Here is a 23,205-nt window from a genome sequence, read left to right as displayed (position 1 = left end):
ATTAGTATGAAGGCTCGTACAGTAATCCGGGCAAAAGACAAGGGTGGCTTGGTCCAGGGATAGAAACTGAGGTGATGAAAAAGGTAAGATTCAGGGCATGTTTTAAAGACAGAACCAAGGAGCTTTGCTGACAGATCATACTGTAATACAGGAGCAAGAGGGGAGTCAGGGTTTTTAGGTGGAAATAGCAGGAAGGATAAAGTGTCCATTAACTGAAATGTGGGGAAATGGGTTGAGTTAGTTTTAGGAGAGGAAGTTCAAGAGTTTGGTTTCTCGTATGTATCTGAGGTTCCAGTGAGACATCTCCGTTAATGTATGAGTAGTAAGAGAGCAGAGAAAGAGGGGACTCGCCCGAGAGTGAAGTGGGGTGAAGAGTGGCCACGTTTGAAGGAGAGACTGCCATGGGTCACGTGATCCAAGCAGACGCGGATGCAGGTGCAGTCCAGGTGACAGCCGTCAGGTCACTGATGGGAGTGGCCGGCACAGAGGCCAGGGCAGGCGCTCTGTGTGGAGGGGCGGGCTCCCGAGGGAGCCACACCAGGCGCTCTAGGTGCTGTGGGGGCCCTGCAGCTGTGGAGATGGGGCAGAGTGGGTGAACTTAGACACGTTTAGGAAACAGAAGTCTGCAGTACTTGGTTGAAATGCTATAAAGCAATCTAGGGTCAGGTGTTAAGAGAGGCCTCAGAAACAGTGAAGGCTTGTTCAGATTTGTTCAGGAGCAAAAGAATAGGAAATGCAAGTAATTCATGATTGGTCTGATGGATGTTTCTTTCAATTCCAGGGACATAGTTCCATATTTTAAAGAACACATGTAAGGCTAAGGAACGGCAGTGTTCAGAATCAATTGCATTGGTTTACATCCATATAAGGGACTTTTCTGGTGGCTTAGACGGTAAAGAGTCTGCCTACAATCCGGGAGACCTGGGTTCAATCCTTGGATTGGGAGATCCTCTGGAGAAGGAAATGGCAACCCACTCCAGTATTCTTGCCTGGAAAACCCCATGGGCAGAGGAGCCTGGTAGGCTACAGTCCATGGGGTTGCAAAGAGTCGGACACGACTAAGTGACTTCACTTTCAATTTTCACTTTCACATCCATATAAGGGTGTGAGAATTACCTGAAAGGAGATCTGGCCAAATATTCAGAGTAGTTATCTCTGAATGATGGTGTTCCCAGTGACTTTCTTTTTTATTTTTTCTGTTAACTTCCTAAGTTTTAATTAGCCTGTGCTGTTTCACAACTTAAAATCAGAATATCAGTTTTGTTCCTCTGGAAGGGAAATGAAAGAGGCAAGGAAGAATCTCTGAAGTGATATACAGTTAGCCACACTCTTGCTAAATTACTGGCTCCATTTTTAAGCTCTGAGATATCAAAAGCTATTAGCACGAAGATTCCAATTTGAGTGGAAAAATGAGATAAAAAGTTGATGCCTTTAAATAATCATAAATAAGAAATAAAAGCTACATTTGCTGTACAGATTAATTAAAAGCAGGACCTAGAATATTATATTAGTCTTTCTGAATATTGCTTGCCATCAGGGGGAAGCAAGAAAGAGGATAAAAAGAATAATTTGTTGAGGCAAAGTGCGTGACAGCTGAGAGGCAGTGAGGACCCATCTTTTTATTGATTTGCGTTTGGATTGATGAGGTCTCTAACCTAGAATAAAATCCTCTGCTCTATTTTCTTGGTCTCAGTGAAGCCACCCAAAGTGCCGTGTATTTATCTTTTGTAAATTATGTTTATTTTTAATACTCTGTGCTCATGATTCTTTTATATGGTGAATGTCACACTTTGCTGATGGCATGAGACCACCCTGGCATCCTGTGTTTATATTTTATTTTACAGAGTATTCTGTGGGGCCTGTCTCCACGGCCCTGTATTGTGTATATGTTCTCAGACACAATCCACGCTTGGACCATTTATACCGTTTGCTGCTTCAACTTGGAGATGATGGTCACGGATGGCCCATAATTGGTAGACTGTCAACATGCGTGAGCCTGGTGCCGTGAACCTTTATGGATTAGTGCACCTCTGAGCTAGGGGCTCAGGATGCAGAACGGCAATCGTGTTGATGGACATCGAAGCCGCGTTTAGTGGAAACAAGACCCCAGGGCTGGGGGTGTGACATTAATATGAAATCCAGGGCAGAGAAACGACTGAGTCTCTTTCCTTTTCTCTATGCAGGAAGCCTCCAGGTCCGGTACAACCTGGGTGGCACCCGGGAGCCCTATAACATTGACGTGGACCACCGGAGCATGGCTAACGGCCAGCCCCACAGCGTTAACATCACCCGTCGTGAGAGGACCATCACTCTCAAGGTACGCACGTGTTACTCCTCTGTCATCTGTCATACTGTGTTGCGGTCTCTGCCCGCTGTCGCACTTGAGTGAGTGCTCCGTCACTCAGTCATGTCCAACTCTTTGCGACCCCAAGGACGGCAGCCCGCCAGGCTCCTCTGTCCATGGGATCCTCCAAGCAAGAATGCCAGAGTGGTTGCCATTTCCTTCTCCCTCTGTCATACGTGGCTGTTGTTGGGTTTTTTTTGTTTGTTTGTTTGTTTGTTTTCAGTTTGGTTTTGGGTGGTTGGAGCAGGTGGAAGAGATGCTTCTAATACATTCTTCTACAAATTGCTAACCAGTGATGTAGAAAGATATGCAGTTGGTACAGGAAAGACAATGATGGTATTGATGGAGAAGAGATTTCTTGGGAGAAGGTAGAATAAATGTTTGCTCCATATATTCTTCGTAGCTTTTCCTGTGTATAGACCTGCACATCTATCAGCCTTCTGCTTTTATCCATTGCAGCATCTTTACCCTCCATGGTCTCAGATGTCTGAGGCTTATCACGTTTCCCAGCAAAGGTTATTTTGGTTTATCTGACCTACTTCCTTCACAACTCTAGCGCAGTGTGAATAACTGTTTTTTTTTTTCCTTCTATAGATGCTTTGCCTTAAACATCTTCTGTACACATACCTTTCCCAGCATCTCAGACTCTGGTTGTGGGCTTTTTGTACACAAAGGGATAGTTTTATTATGACACTCAAATTTTATTTCAGGTTCATTGATTGTCCCTCCCCCCCCCACTGATTTTTGCAATGAAGAAGCCAGCCTGGGAGACACCATGAATCAAACATGACATGAGGTCTCCCCGGGAACTGAGCCAAAGATCAAGGCTGGAACTGTCACTGCGTTCTCTAGAAGGAGTTCAAAATAGATACCTGTCAGGAAGAAGAACGGCAGGGGGATGCTGTTTTGTCAGCCGAGCGGAGTGCCTTTTGGCAGGGGCTCAGCAGCCTCTCCGACCTCATTCGGATTCAGCTCGTTGCCGTGGGAAGTTCAGGTTGCAAAGAATCAGCACAGGCCCCATCTCTTTTTGAGCCCTGGTGAATGTCAAATTCATAACTCGATATGGAGTTTACACTTGGCCTTTAGCAGGAAATGCTAGAGAGCGTTTTCAGGAGAGGCCTTTCCTAGGAAAATGACAACGTGCAGAAGCAGCTTATTGTGCAGTCAATCAGATGGAGTGTAAATAAGGTTCTCTCTTAGTGACGGACAGTCGCTGAGCCCAGCGCAGTTCTTCACACACGAGAGGTGCTACAGATTACTTACAGAGTAAACTGCCCCCATCCTTCACCACAAACTCAAGTCTGATTCAGAAGAGACAGCAAGTTCAGGGTTAGTATGGTTTATACCATTATAGGATACAAATGTTTTAATACCATCTACCAACATTGTGTTTACTGGATTTTGATTAGACTCATTCACTTAGTTTAAACTATGCCATCTGTCACCCCTCTCAAAGAAAGTGATTCTCTTGCCATTTCGCCACTGCAAAATAATATTAAAAGTTAAAAAAGCTCAGCAGTCAGCTTGAAGGACAGTGTCATGGAAGACAGCTGATTCCCCTGTGGAATTTTGCAAGAAAATGCCTCGTGTGTTGGGGCTGAGCCCTGTGGGTTGAGGAACTTCAGCAAAGATGAGGGTGGGGTGAGTGGGAGAGGAGAGTCCAGGTGATAAGCTAAATAATTCCATTTCTGGGTACAATTCCCCAAATGAGAGTCTGAAGCAAAGTAGGTCAAGAAGGCCTCCCTTCTGGCAAGTTCCACCAACTGGGAAATCTTTGGAACCAACCAGAAACTCTTGAAGAACAGATATCAGCTAAATCAGAGCTGCTATCTGCTGCAGTGAATCAGAGATTGCCCTGAAGAAGGGGAGAAGGATGGACTATTTTAAGGACTTGGAGATTTTAAGGCAGGGAGAGGCCGAGAAGTCCAGACAATACAGGAGCCAGAGGCCTGCAGAGTCCAGGGCACTGAGGAGGGCCGGAGGGAGGTGGGGTCTGCTTCTATTGCTCTGGGTTCTTCTGGTTGCAAATGACAGAAAACCAACTCAGAATTCATTTGTAGGGGAAATTCCTAGGGTAGGTTATAAAAAGACAGGAAAGAAGAGGAAAATCACAACTTTGAAACAGAATCCAGAAGACCTGGAGGATTCAAACAAAGACTAGGCCTCCAGTGAGCACCTCTCTGCTCTTGCCTCTCTCTCTCTCCGTACTTCATCTCTGCTTGCCCACCTCCGTCTAACAACTGGATTAACTCTTCTCTGGAAGGCTCCATCTTCCAGATGTAATGGACCCAGATACTGAAGTCCTGGGCACGTGTCTTCCCAGTTTTGCTGTCGGAAGGAAGGTCCTAGAGTCTCAGTTCTCATTTTAAAACCCAGGGGAAGTCTCTGGTTGGCCGGTCTGGGGTCCCACACTCACTCTATCTTGGGGAGCGGGGTGCAGTGACTGATGGCCCACAATCAGACCTCATGATCAGAGTGGGGAATTTGGGGGAGAGTCCTCCAAGGAACAGGACTAGAGCTCCAGGAAAAGGAAGATGTGGATGAGGATGAAAAACACTGGCCACATAACGCTTTGTAGTAAAGAAGACAGAAGCAGGAAGCATTCTAAAAGACATGGAACAGGGCTTCCCTGGTGGCTCAGTGGTAAAGAATCTGCCTGCCAATGCAGGAGACACGGGTTCAACCCCTGATCCAGGAAGATCCCACGTGCCTCGAAGCAACTAAGCCTGTGATACACAACTATTTCGCTTGTGCTCTAGAGCCGGGGAGCCGCAGCTACAGAAGTGCACACACCCTAGAGCCCATGATCTGCAGCAAGAGAAGTCACTGCAATGGGAAGCCAGCTCGCTGCAACTAGAGAGGAGCCCTTGGTCGCTACAACTAGAGGAAAAGCCCACACAGCAATGAAGACCCAGCACAGCCAAAAAAAAAAAAATAAATCTTTTTTTAAAAAAGAAAAAAGACATGGAGCAAATTCAGCCACAGAAATTGTGCCCAGGGGGTTGGAAAGCCCTGCCCGCCTCAATTCTGTCACACAATGGAGTGCAATCGCCCTGAGATTTCTGGACATACTTAGAAAGCCAGATGCCGTCACCCACTTGAATCCAGCCTGAACAGACTTCATGGTCTGGAGGGCTCTGGTCTTTCTCAGCCTGGATGGAAAGCAGAGGTGGATACAGTGGAGGAAGAAAGCACACGGCGCCTCCTTTCAGACCAGCGGATCTGGTGGGCTCCCTGGGTCCACAGCCTGCTTTCTTTCAGGCAAGGGAGCCTGTTGAGTGTGGACATAACTCCAGGTGTACCTTTAGAACCCCCCAAAAATACTCCAATTTTCTTTTTCCTGGGAACAATCTACAAATCCATCTTGAGAACTCCTACAACCTCAAGAATGCATGGAGAACAATATAATGAAATGTTAATCGTGATTATTTCTGTGTAAAGGATTATAAATAATTTCATTTCCTCTAGAGTTTTCTATATTTCCTCATTTCTTATTACAAATGTGTGTTGCATTTTTATAATTGAACAAAAATGTAAAACACATATCCGGTTTGGTCCCTGGGTTGGGAAGATCCCCTGGAGAAGGGAAAGGCTACCCATTCCAGTATTTTGGCCTGGAGAATTCCATAGACTGTATAGTCCATGGGCTCACAAAGAGTCAGACATGACCGAGTGACTTTAAAAAAAAACACATGTATCCTCCATCTATTCTGATAACCCCCAGTTACAATAAAATATAACGACAAATATACGTAAATAATTTTGAATTAAAATGTACTTCTAATCAAAGAGCAAAAATAAGCCTAAGATGAATTTAAAATGCTGTGGAATGACGCCTTTGGGATTAGGGTGAAATTTTATGTTTCTACATATACAAACATCATATAATTTAGATGATGTTTATCAACGTTTATAGTGTTTTTAAAAGCAGGTTGGCTTTCCTAGCTGGGTTTGGCTAAAGCTAACATTAAATTAATTTGCATTCCCTGAGCACACACTGTCTGAAATGGTGCTGAGCACTTGAGGGAAATTGACCTTGGATGAAACATTTGCTGCCAAAAAACAAAGTGCCCAATCTCCACATAGATAATGAAGAACTGACTCTCGGAGTTAGCAGACAGCAACGTGAACCAGAGCCCGTGACAACCCTCAAGTGGCGTCGTTTACAAAAACTCACAGTCGCCCCAGTGATAACAGCTAAAGGCTTGATGCCAGTCAGATGTAAAACAAACCCTGAGCAGGTAGAGAGCACCTGAACAAAGCGTTGTATCTGATGAAAATATGTGCCAGTTAACACGCATCGAAGAACTGAACCTTACAAGGAATGACTTCAAAGTCTTGTGCTGCGAATCCTTTCTTCTTACTTTCCTTCCTGCCTGCCATCTCTGGCTTCTCCCTTCCTTCTTCATTCCTTCCTTTCATCCCAACCACATTGCACAGGGTATCTAAGGTGATTTATAAGGAGTTCAGTTCAGTCATTCAGTTGTGTCCAACTCTTTACGACCCCATGGACTGCAGCACGCCAGGCTTCCCTGTCCATCACCAACTCCAGAGCTTGTTCAAACTCATGTCCATCAAGTCAGTGATGCCATCCAACCATCTCATCCTCTGTTGTCCTCTTCTCCTCCTGCCCTCAATCTTTCCCAGCATCAGGGTCTTTTCCAATGAGTCAGTTCTTCGCATCAGGTGACCAAAGTATTGGAGTTTCAGCTTCAGCATCAGTCCTTCCAATGAATATTTAGGACTGATTTCCTTTAGGATTAACTGGTTTGATCTTCTTGCAGTCCAAGGGACTCTCAAGAGTCTTCTCTAACACCACAGTTCAAAAGTGTCAATTCTTTAGCACTCAGCCTTCTTTAGCACTCAGCCTACTCTCACATCTGTACATGACTACTGGAAAAACCATATTCTTTGACTAGATGGACCTTTGTTGGCAAAGTAATGTCTCTGCTTTTTTAAGATGCTGTCTCAGTCTGTCATAGCTTTTCTTCCAAGGAGCAAGCGTCTTTTATTTCATGGCTGCAGGCACCATCTGAAGTGATTTTGGAGCCCAAGAAAACAAAGTCTCCCACTGTTTCCATTGTTTCCCCATCTATTTGCCATGAAGTGATGGGACCAGATGCCATGATCTTAGTTTTTTTAATGTTCAGATTCAAGCCAGCTTTTTCACTTTCATCAGGAGGCTCTTCAGTTTGTCTTCACTTTCTGCCATAAGGGTGGTGTTATCTGCATACCTGAGATTATTGATATTTCTCCCGGCAATCTTGATTCCAGCTTGTGCTTCATCCAGCATGGCATTTCTCATGATGTACTCTGCATATAAGTTAAATAAGCATGGTGACAATATATGGCTTTGACATACTCCTTTCCCAATTTGGAACCAGTCCGTTGTTCCATGTCCAGTTCTAACCGTTGTTTCTTGACCTGTATACTGATTTCTCAAAAGACAGATCAGGCAGTCTGGTTTTCCCATCTCTTGAAGAATTTTCCATAGTTTGTTGTGCTCCACACAGTCGAAGGCTTTGGCATAGTCAATAAAGTAGAAGTAGATGTTTTTCTGGAACTCTATTGCTTTTTCTGTGATCCAGGGATTTTGGCGATTTGATCTCTGGTTCCTCTGCCTTTTCTAAATCCAGATTGAACATCTGGAAGTTCTTGGTTCACATACTGTTGAAGTTTGGAGAATTTTGAGCATCACTTTACTAGCGTGTGAGATGAGTGCAATTGTGTGGTAGTTTGAGCATTCTTTGGCATTGCCTTTCTTTGGGGTTGGAATGAAAACTGACCTTTCCAGTCCTGTGGCCACCGCAGAGTTTTCCAAATTTGCTGGCGTATTGAGTGCAGCACTCTTATAGGGAGTACCTACAGGTAAAGAATCTGCCTGCAATGCTGGAGACACAGGACACGTGGGTTCGATTACTAGGTCGGGGAGATTCCCCAGGGAGGAGAAAATGACACCTAAACAGAGAAGCCTGATGGGCTACGGCCCAAGGGTCAAAAAGAGTCAGACATGACTGAGCCACTAAGCACAACAAGAACTAAATGAAACTGAGGATTAAAGCAAGTCACAAAAAGTAGGGCCCCAAGACAAGGAAGGAGCATAATACAGTCACCCAGGTCAGGTCTTATCCATGTGTATAAGTTTGGACTTCTGGTGGCCAGAAGTCCACAGCCCATAAGAGCAAAATGTACCAGTTCTTGTAGAGAATTGAAATTTTTCTTACTCTATCATCCTTTTCTTTTCTTGTCTACTATGGATTGTATTTACTGGCATAGCAAGCTGCCCATAGCACGGTTCACTTGGCAACATCACGTGCATGATGGTAGTTCGTGTTTACTGGTGATGACAGTGGTCCAGGCAATGTGCTAGCACTTGGCACACATTCGCTCACTGAGTCTTCACAAGAGGCTTATGAGGAATGTACCCATTTTACAGATGGGGAAACTGCCGCTCCGAGTGTGCTGTAGATCACCCAAGGTCAGGAAGCAGTGAGTGGCAAAAGCCTAGATGAACCTAAGTCTATCACACCTTACGGCTTCCATGTGCTCTTACCTGAATCACTTACTAGAGAAATGTCTAGGAGGGTGGTCGTAACATTTTGGAAGTGGATATCTCTGGCCAGTTAGAAACTGCGTGATGTTGTTCTCATTACTAAATACTTCAAAAATACACAAAAGCACAGAGAATAATAAAACATACACCTACAGACCCACCATCCAGACATTAAAAATGTTGGCATTTTGCTACATTTCTTCAGATTTTTAACAAAACACTGATAGCTGAAGGCCCTTTGTCCCCTCTGTTATATAATGGATCCCTAGAGACGTGGTGCACAGGGCCCTTCAGCAGGGTTTCTGCAACAAATGTGTTTTTCACAAACCTGCTTGATGTAGCATTTCCTTGGGAAAGCCAAGCATCATTTAAAAATGGATTTCAGCCCAAACAAGTCTGCAGTCAGTAAGGTAGATGGGAAATGAAGAGGACAAGGGCCCAGATGACACGGTTTTCTGATATCCTGGCCTAATCCAAGGGTAAAATTAGGTCAAAATAAAAATGAATTAACCACATCTTTGAATTAACCTCACATATGTGAGGGTTTCTAGAGGTTATACAATGGAGGGTTCAGGGCTGTGGTCTCTGAGTCCATTTTCTCTAAAAATCAAATGAACAGATGGTAAGATGTATCATTTTGGCTTCCATCTAACTGGAGGGCCCTCCTGTCTTTTCTAAGGAGAAGCTAACAGATTTGCTACAAGTAAAATAAGGACTTTCTTTAAAAAAAAAACAAAACTCTAAATCCCCAGAAACAAATGATGACCAGGCCCCCAGACTGTTATACCATGAACAACATGACTTCAGCTGTTTTCTTCAGGGGTCTTCAAAACAAATATTCCTCCAAGTCACTGAATTCCATCTCTTCAGTATGATCAATTTCTTACCCACTATTAATTGTAACTTCAACAAAATTGTATAAAAACTGTTGCGTCAATTGCTAATTGAGTTGTATATTGAATATGAATCCTAAAAAATGGTCAGAATTTACGAACAATAGCAACACACAGTGCATTCTAAACTCCAGGGATCAAGAAAAAGACACAGACGCCAGGATCACGCCAGTTGCTGTAACAACCGAAAATGTCAGTGGCTTAACCCAGTGACAGTCTACCTTATGTCAGATATATTTTTTAAAGAGGAAAGTCCTGTGCTCTGTAACCACGCTAGATAGCGTTTACTAGGGCTTCCCTGGTAGCTCACTTGGTAAAGGATCCAGCCACAGTGCAGGAGACCCAGGTTCAATCCCTGGTTGAGAAGATCCCCTGGAGAAGGAAACGGCAACCCTCTCCACTATCCTGGCCTGGAGAATCCCCATGGACAGAGGAGCAGGGCGGGCTACAGTCCATGGGGTCGCAGAGTCGGACACGGCTGAGCCACTAAGCACAGGTACAGGGCTTCCCAGGTGGCGCTAGTGGTAAAGAGCCCGCCTGCCAGTGCAGGAAACGTGAGAGACACGGGTTCAATCCCTGGGTCAGGAAGAACCCCTGGAGAAGGTGTGGCGACCCACTCCAGTATTCTTGCCTGGAGAATCCCATGGACAGAGGAGCCTGGTGGGCTACAGTCCATAGAGTTGCCAAGAGTCAGACAAGACTGAAGGGACTTGGCACGCACGCAGACACTCTGAGGACCCCCTGTGGCCGCCCTTGGCCATGAACGACAATGATAATCATTCCTAGGGCTTCCAGGGACCATTTCCTGCAGATGTCAGTTGCTCGGAGAGTTGTTTTATACTCACAAGCCTCTGCAGACCAGACCAGTGGCTTCTTTGCCTATATCATTCCTTCAAAGCCTGAGTTGGCTTCTGACCTATCCACTTCTGGTCAGTTTCTCATACCAGTAGATAACCCTACATTCTTTCCTAGGCATGCTTCTTGGACCAACATAATTACTCACTTCCCCAGAACCATGCCTCTCTCTGAAGGCCGTGGCCATGTGAAACAAAAGGCTTATGTGGGGGACAAAGACTTTTAATTTTAACTTCGCCCGTGGGGCTGAATTAGTTTGCTGAGCTGGAAAATCTAACTGTGCCTTCATTAGTCAAAGCTTTTTGCAGTTTTATTCCTTATTCTCTGGTGTGAGGCAGTAAAGTTTTGAACTTTTCTCTATCCCTCGCATAGATGTTTGGACACCGGTCAGTTTTTTCTGAACTCATCTCTTTCTTGACATGGGCAGCAAGAAGCAAGCCATTACTGTGACCATTCTGGCTCTTTCCAAGCACTTTCCCGAAATCCGCAGGGCACAGGCTAAGTCTGTCTTCCGGGTCACGTGAGGGGACAGCTTTATAAAGCATTTTATTGCATATCTTTATTGTCCATCTTTCTAGCCCCTAATATCCATACCCCAGGATATGCTACAAATTTTAGGTTTCTGTTATGTCAGTACTCTGCTTCAAAGTGCTCATTTGTGTATTCGTTGGGGTTCTATTAGCTACTGTAACAAAAGAAATTCATAGATTGTGGTGATGGGTTCATGGGCATATACTTAACTCCAGACTCATCAAGTTGTATATACTAACTAGGTTTGGCTTTTTGTGGGTCAAAATGATATAAAACAGATTTCCATGAAAATTGTCGGAGAGATTTTAATGGCAGAAAATGAGAAGTAATTCAATTATGGACTTACAGGGGAGCCATATATGTTAATTAACATGAAACACTGATGAGGGCACCACTTTTGGGATGTGGAGAACTGTTCAGTTGTAAGCTGTTTCAAGTAACTTCCTCAAGCCAGGAGAAATTCTGTCTGTACTAGAAGGGCCTGAGTCATCATGTTATGCGATGTTCAATATATCCATATATATCTTTGTTTGGGATGCTCAGCCTTATGAGTTGGGAGCCTCTGGTACTATTAGCCCACTAGAAGGATGGGAAGACTCAGATAGAGGACATCCAGGTGACCAGTTAGATCCCAGTGCTTGCGACAGACAAACTCCTATCTAGAACCCATATAACCAGACCCCCCACCCCTCCCTGCCGCCGGGGCTGGTCACCGCTCACCCCATTGCCTCTTTGTTGCTTTTGAGAGCCATCAAGAGTCCCAAGCTCACCCCTCTCAGCTTGCCTTATAAACTTTTGAAAGTTTTTAAGAGTTTTAAGTAAAAATAAATCATTGGGGGGAGTTAGTGTTTGAAGTCAGTTAGGGTCGTGGTGGGAGATGGGGAGAAGCACATTTGTCTGATAAACTCTTTGGACCAGGGTTGTGTTTAAAGACGGGAAGGTGCAGAGAACAACCCAGGAGGTGATAAGACAGCCTCCCACGTGGCTCAGAGGGCGCCACCTGCAGCTGGGGGGTGAAACGTGCCTGTAGGAGCTCCAGGACGAGAGGCTGATAGAGCAAGCTCTTTAGAAACTGCTGGGGGACTCCCATGGTGGTCCAGTGGTTAAGACTTCATCTTCTAATGAGGGAGCTCAGGTTCAATCCCTGGTTGGGGCACTAAGACCCCACATGCCTCGCAGCCAAAAAAGCCAAAACATAAAACAGAGGTAATGTTGTAACAAATTCAATAAGGACTTAATAAAAAAGGTCCATATTTAAAAAAAAATCTTTAAGAAATTGCTGGATCTGCTTATAAAGATGATTTGGTGCAAGTATCTTTTCTCATGAATATTAATAAAGATGCCAGGAATTCCTCCTCAACCCGCCACAGGAAAAGCCTATTAAGGCAATAGTAATAACACTGATAGTGTTAGTCGTAGTTGTAAAGACAATTAACATTTCTTGAGTGTACCAGTCTGTCTTCGTGCTTTACAGGCTGCACTTGATGTAAATCACGTTCCTGTGAGATAAGTACCATTATTCCCATTTTATAGACGATGAAACAGAGACGTAGAAAGGTCAGCAAGGGGTCGAGTTGAGGTCCAAACCTAGATCTGCCTGATTCCCATGCCCAGACCCTAAACACTCTAATTTAACTAGTGATTAAACTGACTGTGGATTAGGTGGCCTGGTCACAGACAACAGAGGACCCTTCCTCAAATATATCCACCTACTTTGGAAAACTGACTCAGCACAGTTTCTACAAAGTGTTGCTAGGGGACAAATGGAAGGTGTAGACAAGTGCATGCAACCTGACCTCAGTGTTTAAAAAAAGCTAATGACATGGAACCTTTAAAACAAAGCATCAGTAGTGTGTGTGCTAAACAAGATACAAAATATGTAGCCTGCTGCAATTGATGAAAAGGTATAGTCATTTTTTGAGATACCAAATTATATGAGAGTCTTCTTAGAAAAAGATAATGTACTAGGGGAAAAACATATTTTTTTAAAAGAAATAAAAGAAAAGCCTATTGAGATTTGCTGGATGTCAAAATCACTTAGAATCACTTTTCTAAGTGAAAAAGAAGTAAGTGGCCCTACTCTCAGGCCTGTGTGTGTGCCACTTGGAAAGTTCCCCATCAGTTCTTCAGGAAGCGTGGACATAACCTCCGGTACTTTCGTTTGAGTGTCCTTCTTTCCTGTGCTACTGTGGAGCCTGGCCTGAAATTAGATGCCAAAACTCAGATGAATTATTTAAAAATGTGTGTCTTTATTACCCTCAAACTTTCTGCCAATAAAGAACAATATTAAAAAAGTGTATTGCTGTAAACACAACTGAAAAATTTTAATATCAGAGGTTGTTCAAGTCTTTATGAAAGAAAACAACGCTGTTGGGATGCATTAAATCTTTTCAGGGATGTCAGAACAAATAAAGAAAGTTGACCTCACTAGTCTAAGGCCCTGCTCTGAAATTACACTGTCTGTAACGTCTTCCCTTTGGCTAATTTAGTGTTTCTCTACTTGGACGATGAGCTCACCGCCTAGGTTGTGCACTCAAAGTGGGTTTGACAGAAGGGAGGAGGTTGTAGGAATAGTGATGAGCCCTTTGGAGTCTCCAATCCTTCCCTCCCCGTGCTCTGGCTGACCCACGGAACGGGCTCTCTGTTGGGGTTCTCGGCAAGTGTATTCCTGCTTCACTTTCTGCTTTCGTGGAAGACTGACTCAGATGTTTGATTCTGTGGAGGACATCAGTCAATGTTTTATTCATTTCTCATATCGCTGTTGTTGATTTTTACTTGCTGAGCTGTGTTTGTGTCTTTTACCCATGGACTGTAGCCCACCAGGCTCCTCTGTCCATGGGATTTCCCAGGCAAGAACACTGGAGTAGGTTGCCATTTTCTTCTCCAGGGCATTTTCCCAACCATGGGATCAAACCTGCATCTCCTGCTTGGCAGGCATATTCTTTACCCCTGAGCCACCAGGGGAGCTCTTACACTGGTTTAATTCTATAGAAGATACCTGAGAAGGGAACAGACAGGGATGTCTGTTGGAAACTGGCCCATCAGTTTGGTCTGTATTAGAGTTCATTCTGTTTTGTTTTCAATACTTCCATGTGTCCAGATAAACCTATTCACAAGCAAGACACACATCAAAAACCTCATGACCTCATTAACTTTGTGTTCGAGGTCATTTTGGTTTGAGATCGGGCTGGGCGCTTGGCCTGTTGAAGGGTATTTTAGTTTTCTGTTTTCTATGTTTAATTCTGAACAGAAAGTAGGATATTTGATGAAGTGTCTCCAAAAAAGAGAAACAAGATACGCAATCATCAGTGCCAAGGATTCCTCCCCCTGCCATGTGTTCTGACCAGCCTTTACACCAAGACCGTCTCTATGCTTAGTGGTCTGGGCACCCACAATATAAGGGCACAATTTCGAGATGTGCAGTTGAGATGTGTGATGAAGATCTGGCTTCAGATAAAACATTCTCAACATGGTCCTGGCATGTCCATGTTCCATTAACAGTGCAATTTTCCTATATTAAAACTATATGAGGATCACTAAGAATTTAACACAATGATATCTGCTTGACATTATCTCTTACCCTTGTCCATCGCTCAGCCCATGGCATGATGGGAAACTCCAAACAGCAACCATCCATTAATCCTGACTTGGGTAAAATCAGTTATCAGTTATTGATGATCAGATGGTCATCAATACCACCCCATAAGGCTACTTATGAAGTGCAATTAAAATGGAATCAGCTTCACTGAGTATACATTGAGAAGAACAAATATATGCTATGAACCTCTTACATGCAAGAAATCCAGGTAGATTTTGATGAGTTGATGGAGCAGAGGAGAATGACAAAATGTATATTTTATCCTCAAGGAGTTCATATTTTGAGAGAAACAAAAAATTATATATACACACTTGATATATTAATGCATTTGTTGTTGTTCAGTCGCTAAGTCGTGTCCAGCTGTTTGGGACCCTATGGACTGCAGCATGCCAGGCTCCCCTGTCCTTCACTATCTCCTGGAGTTTGTTCAGACTGATGTCCATTGAGTCGGTGATGCAGTCTAATCATCCCATCCTCTGTTGTCCCCTTCTCCTCCTGCCCTCACTCTTTCCCAGCATCAGGGTCTTTTCCAATGAGTCAGCTCTTCACATCAGGTGGCCAAAGTATTGGAGCTTCAGCTTTAGCATCAGTCCTTCCAGTGAATATTCAGGGTTGATTTCCTTTAGTTCAGATGATAGAAGCTCATCTCACCTATTTCTCCTCTGGAAGAGACTTGTTAACAAGTTGGCTCCCAGTCAGCGTGTAAATCATAGACAAGGAATCCAGAAGAAGAGAGGGTCAGCAGTCTGGGCTAGTAATAAGACCTTAGTTCATGAAGCAAGATTTCTCTTTGAGGATGCTCTGGGTCTAAACAAAGACCCCCACGGATTGGGATTGTTAAATTCAGAAGTCATTACTAAGACATTCTGAAACACCCTAATTGATAGACTCCTCCTCTTCCCAAATGTATTATCTGGCAAGTTACCTAACTCTCTGTTTACTTATATGTAGAATAGGAATAAGGCCGCCTATTTTAATGGGACTTGTGTGTGTGTATTAAATGAAAATATCTAGCATATTCTATGGCCCAACAGATGCTACTTCCCTTCCTTCCCAAACCGCTTCTCTTTTTTAAAAGCAAAAAAGCAAGAGAGCAGCTGTCAGATTGTTATCAACAGGGCCTTCAGGACCAAGGTTCCATCGATTTTCTGTTCAACCCAGGGAGCCAGTCCCCAGCACCTCGTGTGTTCTTGGCAGGTAGTATGACCGGAGCTTCCCGGAGCCACAGTCCGATGGAGGAGACCAGCCATCACATGGACATCAATGCGGAAGTATGAACTCATGCTGAAGAAGCGCAGCAGAGGGGGAAACTGAGCATCCTGGGGCAGAAGGAACGGACCAGAGCAGACTTAGGAAGACACTCAAACTGCTCCTTACCATTCCCACGAGGGGCCCGAGGACCACATTATCGGACTTATTTTTTACCACAGGGATCCAATATTTGCTCCTCTGCAAATCATAAAATTTACAGAGAGGAACCAAAGAAAAAAATACGTTCAACCCATCAAACTCATCTGATCTGAAACAGAAAAAGACCTAATGAATATGTCAACACCTGCAAGTTTTTCATTTATTTTCTGAAGCAATTTCATCTGCAAATGAATAATGAGTTCTGGGGCCGGACAGGACCTCCATTCCTGCACTACAGAAAAATGTGTTTCCTTCGCTTTACATTTCTCACACTGCTCAGTTGGGAAAGCAGCTGCAATGCAATTTCGGATCCAGTTTAGGGTGTGAGATGTCAGTTCTCACTTTCCTCCTCCAGAAGGCAGCCAAAGCTTATAAGCCCAAGGTTGGAGAGTTCATTTTTCCCCCCGAAGCACATTAAGTTCATAAATCATCTCTCAAGAAAGAAGATAAGGTTCCCAGATTTCTATTTTGTCGGGCATGAAAACTGAAGCCCAATCTGTGAGGCATTATATCCTCATATCCACCTGCGGTGCACAAAAATCACTCTCAGAGATGGTAATTCTCGAAGCTATTTTTTAGCGCGATGGGCAGAGAGGTGTTTCCCGAGCACAAGTAACTGAAAGCAGGTTCCTGTCCCACGTGAATGTGTCTCCTCTCCGAAGAATAAGTGTGTCTCCACATGCAGTCTGAGGTTTGAAGGATGGCACGCTGCCCTTCTGTTCAGTAAAGGGAAAAGTCAGCCCTGACACTGAGCAGGAGGATATTGATGGATGGGTGGCGGGGAGCGGGTCCGGAGCTGATGCTGAAATGCCCTCTAGCGGTCATTAGCCAGAACCAGTGCTGAACGTGGGGAAGCGAAAACTTCTTGTGAAACTAGCTCAGGTGAGGTTTCTAAAAACACCCATCTAATGAAAGAAGGCTGAGTGCCGGAGAACTGATGCTTTCAAACTGTGGTGCTGAACAACTCTTGAGAGCCCCTTGGACTGCAAGGAGATCAAACCCGTCAATCCTAAAGGAAATCAACACTGACTATACATCGGAAGGACTGATGCTGAAGCTGAAACTGCAATACTTTGGCCACCTGATGCGAAGAGCTGACACATTGGAAAAGACCCTGATGCTGGGAGGGATTGGGGGCAGGAGGAGAAGGGGACGACAGAGGATGAGATGGTTAGATGGCATCATCGACTCAATGGACATGAGTTTGAGTAAACTCCGGGAGTTGGTGATGGACAGGAAAGCCTGGCATACTGCAGTCCATGGGGTCGCAAGAGTCAGACATGACTTAGCGACTGGACAACAACATCAAGAGTCAGGAGTTGTAACATGGGTCATTTGCATCTAATGGGAGATACTTGGATGGCCATGAGGCTTGGGGTCGCTTATGTAAATGAGAACTTGACTCCAAGTTCAAAGGTACAGCCCAGGGGGTTTGCTCCCACCTCTTCTTCTCACAGCTCTGTTCCTGAGCCCTGGGCACTGGAGCCTCAAGAACGGTTTGCTGAGTGACTGGATAAATGAACAAACCGTGGTCATCAGTAATGGATTCTGAGCCCACAGGCTGCATTTGAGAGCACACAGGTCCTTTCTGCTTCCTAAGGTGCATTTGATTTGCATTCTTCCCTGACATCGCCTGAGACCTAAAAGAATTAGCCTCACTCTAACAGCTTTGAGACGAGGAAATGTGATCCGAATGCTGGAAGGGAAATGGTAATTAAAAAAAAACTTCCCCGGGTGGATGCAAGGGTCTGAGCCAGTTGTTCAAAAGTGAAGACGGAGAAAGAGCATCAGAAAGGAAGCGGAGGGGACTTCCCTGGTGGTCCAGTGGTTAAGATTCTGTGCTCCCAATGCAGGGGGGCGTGGGTTCAAACCCTGGTCAGGGAACCAAGATCCCTCATGCTGCACAGCGTGACCCAAAAAAAAAGCAAAACAACAAACAGGAAGTGGACATAAAAGACCACCCCTCCCAGCATCCTCAGGCAGGCCGCCAGCAGAGGTTAACCTGGAGGACAGACAGAAAACTGAGCCCACACCTCCCCGGTGAGAATGACGGCGGGGTGTGGACAGCCGACCTCGTAGCCTCTACCCATGCCGTGTGCTTCACCTCAAAGCCCGAGACCACAAGTGGGCCGCGGTGCCAGCGGAGAAGGGGCGGGCAGATTGCTGCAGCCTCCGACCTCCAATGTTGAGATCGTCTCTGAAAACCTGTCCTGCAGCCAGAGGTGCGTCGTGTAACTCAGGAGACCCACAGAAGGAGAGGCAGCAAGACGAAGCCGAGAAGGACCCCGCATAGAGGTGAGGCGGGAATGCCCCTGCCCTCCGCTCGTTCCCAGGAGTGTTTTTGTGCAGCTGCTGTGGGCACCCTGCCAGCCCAGCTTTGCAGCTGCACAGGGTCCAAGCAGACACGGTGGAGAAGCCCAGACCCTGCAGGCCCCCAGACCCCTGGCTTATGCCTCTCAGGAGCTATGTGTCCTTATAGGTAACATCACTTAATCTCCCAGGGCCTTGGTTTCTGCAACTGTAAAATGGGGCAACGGAGAATCTGTGTCCACTGGCTTGCTTGCAGATTCAGTGAAGTAATATGTAAGCGTTAGTCGCTCAGTCGTGCCCAACTCTTTGCGACCCCATGGACTGCAGCCCACCAGGCTCCTCTGTCTATGAGATTTTCCAGACAAGGATACTGGAGTGGGTTGCCATTTCCTTCTCCAGGGTATCTTCCCAAGCCAGGGATGGAACCCGGGTCTCCTGCACTGCAGGCAGATTCTTTGCCGACTGGGCTACAATATATGCAACGTACCTAAGGTGGGATCTGACCTGGAGTTGACTTTCAAGAAATGTTAGATGCTATACTGCTGATACTGATGATAGAGAAGAGGAGCAAGTAGAGGACCCAATCTTGGGGAGATATTCTTGGCACTTTTCCTCCTGCCAAGTCCTCTCAGCCACGTATTCTTTCTTCCCAAGATTGTCAACGGAGCCCATGTTGACATGTCAAGGTCCAAACCTTCTCTAAAATATTAATAAAGAGCTGGAACTGGGCGGAGTACCGAGTGGGTGTGAGGTTACCGAGAGGTTCAAGATCCACAGATCCTCCCAGCCCTGTTCTGGAGCAGATTTGAAAACAGCCTCCAAGTCCAAAGCTAAATCTAACAGGCTCCCAGGTGGAGGGTTGTTTGGTCCATTTTGTCACAACTTTGACATACACACACATGCACCCACCCAGCTGGCTCGCAGAAGTGAAAGCTCCCCTTACATTCCTTAACCTCATTTCTCCTAGTCTTTCCTATCTGCCACCACCTCTGCTATATCCTTCCACCCCTCCCCACACTCCACTTCTTGCAACAGGCTCCAAACATAGCCTTAAAAGACGAGTGTTTCCAGGGAGCAGAGCTTTCCTGCTTTCTGTAAAGTCAGCAGAACTGGCCATCACACCGAGCCGTGAGACCCGTGGCTTTCACCCCACATTCTGAGGTCACTCTGTGTTTAACGATCTCTTTGATACACCTTTATACGCTGTCACCTGGGACAGGATTTAAAGGATGTGTTTATCAGTCCTCTGATAACTGCCAATTTTTTGGACTGTTGTTATTGCGGCCGAAAACTACTGGCAAAGTAATATAGACAGAGCCTCTGTATGAAAAAGAATGTGTTTGCTGAGCTTTCTTAATATCCAGGACTTTATTTTACAGTTAAAAATCAATAGAAATGTAACCTTTTCAACCACACAAAATGAGTTCATGTTTATTATTAGTCTTTTTCTGCCATTACCATGTCATGATTGCAGAGGGAGCCAGGTCAACCTAAGCTTTATTGAAAGACCATTAAAGAAACAAACTCAAACTCGTTTAAATACTGAAGCCAGTGCCTTAGAAAGATCAATAAAGTAAAGGCTCCCAGAGTTGCTTAACTTAAACGCCCACATATGAGGATCGTTCCACAAGCACATGAGCAAACCTAGAAGGCCAGCCAACAAGGAAGAAAAAGCATTTCATTAAATAGGTTTAGAACTGCAGAGCCCTAACCTTAGTCTGATTAGACATGAAACATTTAAATTTTCTCAGTATTTTAAACATCATCTAGAGAAGAACCATTGATCGATGAATGCCATTTATTCAGGAATGCCATTAGCTTTTAGGGTTAGGGGAGTGACTGTGATCAAAATTGCAGGTTCATCTCTTTAAAAATAACCAGCACCGGATCATGCTCTAAAGTCCTAGACCTGCTTGGAGCCAGGAAATGTTCTTTCTAATGACCCTTAGCCTGGTGGCCTGCACACAGTCATGTGTATTAAGTCAAATAGCTGTCACTGACTCCATGGACTTGGGTCAGACACAAACCTCTTGGTGCCTCAGTTTCCCCAGATCTGAGTATGTGCGCTAAGTTGCTCCAGTCACCTCCGACTCTTTGTGACCCCATGAACTGCGGCCCTCCAGTCTCCTCCATCCATGGGATTCTCCAGGCAAGAATACTAGAGTGGATTGCCATGCCCTCCTCCAGGGGATCTTCCTGACCCAGAGGTCGAACCCATGTCTCTTACATCTCCTGCATTGGCAGGCCGGTTCTTTAACACTAGCACTGCCTGGGCACCAGAGATCTGATTAGGATGCTATCCTTTTCTGCATCCTTCCCTGGATACGAGAAAAAAAAAAAATGATTGTCACAAACCGCTTCCAGTTCTTCCTTATAAACAGCAATGTAAACTGCAAACTTCAGTAGTAATATTTGCTTAGAATAGTTTTAGAATCAGAATGGTCTTTATGGGCCATTGAATCAACCTCTGACCCAACTTAGAATCATCCCTGTCCCTCCTGACATCACCAGTTGTGAGGAATGTACTCTTTTTGCCTTTAACTGAAGTAGAGTTGATTTACAGTGTTGTGTTAGTTGCAAGGATACTTATGCTATGCTATGCTAAGTCACTTCAGTCATGTCCAACTCTGTGTGACCCCATAGACGGTAGCCTACCAGGCTCCCCTGTCCCTGGGATTCTCCAGGCAAGAACACTGGAGTGGGTTGCCATTTCCTTCTCCAGTGCATGAAAGTGAAAAGTGAAAGTGAAGTCCTTAGTCGTGTTCGACTCTTAGCGACCTCATGGACTGCAGCCTACCAGGCTCCTCCGTCCATGGGATTTTCCAGGCAAGAGTACTGGAGTGGGGTGCCATCGCCTTCTCCAAAGGATATTTATATATATATACATATTCTTTCTCAGATTCTTTTCCTTGATTATTACAAGATACTGACTATAGTTCCCTGTGCTATGCAGTAGGACCTTGCTGATTATCTATTTTTTACATCAGTTCAGTTTAGTCACTCACTCGTGTCTGACTCTTTGCGACCTCATGGACTGCAGCACGCCAGGCCTCCCTGTCCATCACCAACTCCCGGAGCTTGCTCAGACTCATGTCCATCGAGTCGGTGATGCCATCCAACCCTCTCATCCTCTGTCGTCCCCATGTCTTCCTGCCTTCCTAGTGCTCTGTGTATCTGCTGAGCCCAAGCTCCTAATTTATCCCTCCCCAACTGAAACGTAGCAAGAGGTTTTCCCAGCTGTAAGCACCTCCTTGGGCACATCTTCAGCTTCACTCCACAGGGTAGCCGGACAGCAGAATCGCTCGAAAGCCCTTATGTGGCGTTAAGAGGTATGAGGAGTCATGTCATTTACTTAAAGACGTGCCTAGAAGGAGATACAATCAGGGGAGGAATTTGAGGGTCATGCCAAAGGTTTTGCCTCTTCCCTGGTGCCTCAGATGGTAAAGAATCTGCCTGCAGTGCAGGAGACCAGGGTTTGATCTCTGGGTCAGGAAGATCCCCTGGAGAAGGGAATGGCTGTCCACTCCAGTATTCTGGCCTGGAGAATTCCACAGACAGAGGAGCCTGGGGGTCTACAGCCCATGGAGTTCCAAAGAGTGACCAACAGAGACACACATGCCTCCTCCCACACACAAGCCCCGGAGCAGTCGGGTCACCCTGTGACAGTCATCCATGCCCACCCAGGTGGCCCAGGGCTGCACAGGTGTAGCCTTCTCAGGAGTGCAGGCTGGCAGACGCCTGCTGAAGCCAGCCTTCAAGCTCACTCTGAAGATCTGATTGTGAACGTCCACGAGGGGCTCATCTTCAAAGACAGTCCCTGTATCTGGATCAGTCACAGCCAGGGCCCCCCCACCCGAGAACCTGACCATCAGAGAAGCCACCCCCAATCCCAGCCTCAGCAGACAAACAATGGGACAGCCATACCATCACACACACCAGCCTACAATGGTTTCCCTGTCCGTACGTGCCCCAGACAGACTGTTCTAACACATCGAGTTTATTGCTGGCTTCGTGAAAACTTCCCCCACACAACACACTCAGGGATTTGCCAGGATCTAAATTTAAACAACCGACTCCTGAAAACACATGCTGGTCAAACCAAGACGGCAGAAGCCAATAAAGACTGAGATAGAAAATGCCCCGGTTGTATTCGTCATGTCGACATTATTTCTTATAATTGTTCTCACTTGTATTTCTTTACTTTTTTGTTTGACGAGTAGAAATTTGAGCCATCATGTTATATGATTTGGGGAGCTTTGTATCTGGAATCCCTATTTTCAGAACTGACCGTCCCCAACTTTTAATTTTTCACTCTTCTTTGCCTTCCCCCTGACTTTTTGCACCCACTGATTTGTTCTTCCTTATTCCCAGAAAGTCATTTTACAGTTTATCAAAAATGTGTTTTGCCTTGAGCTTTTCAGGAAAATACGTCTTTGAAATGATTTAACGGATGCTAATTGTGTTAATTATTAGCTAAACCACTCGCTGTGTGTAATCATTAATTTTGATGGCTATTAAAGTGATTTTAAATGTAAAAGCATATTAAAACCATGAGCTGTTCTCACACTGGATCTCTGAGAAGGAAATCAGAAATGTAATTACTAGATAGTGGTTCAGATGTTGATTTTTAATGCTTTATCGTTATCATCTGAATTCTCATATACAAGTCAAAAGACAAACCTGAAAATCCTAAATATGCTCTGATGAGATT

General features: G+C 45.1%; 1 protein-coding gene across 6 annotated transcripts in view; it reads left to right on the top strand.

The window, feature by feature from the left end:
* Positions 1–23,205, top strand: part of CNTNAP2 (contactin associated protein 2) — a 2,322,173-nt gene that overhangs the window by 2,151,579 nt on the left and 147,389 nt on the right. For all 6 annotated transcript variants that reach the window (XM_086398240.1, XM_086398242.1, XM_086398243.1 and 3 more), the window contains one exon: positions 2,184–2,317. In XM_086398240.1, coding sequence (XP_086254366.1) covers positions 2,184–2,317 — 134 coding nt within the window. The remainder of the gene's footprint in view (positions 1–2,183; positions 2,318–23,205) is intronic.

Source organism: Bos grunniens, chromosome 4 (assembly GCF_055505025.1).
Source record: "Bos grunniens cultivar Pamir isolate PY7600 chromosome 4, Bosgru_T2T1.0, whole genome shotgun sequence".
In the NCBI taxonomy this organism is placed as follows: Eukaryota; Metazoa; Chordata; class Mammalia; order Artiodactyla; family Bovidae; genus Bos; species Bos grunniens.
This window is presented reverse-complemented; position numbering and strand designations above follow the sequence as displayed.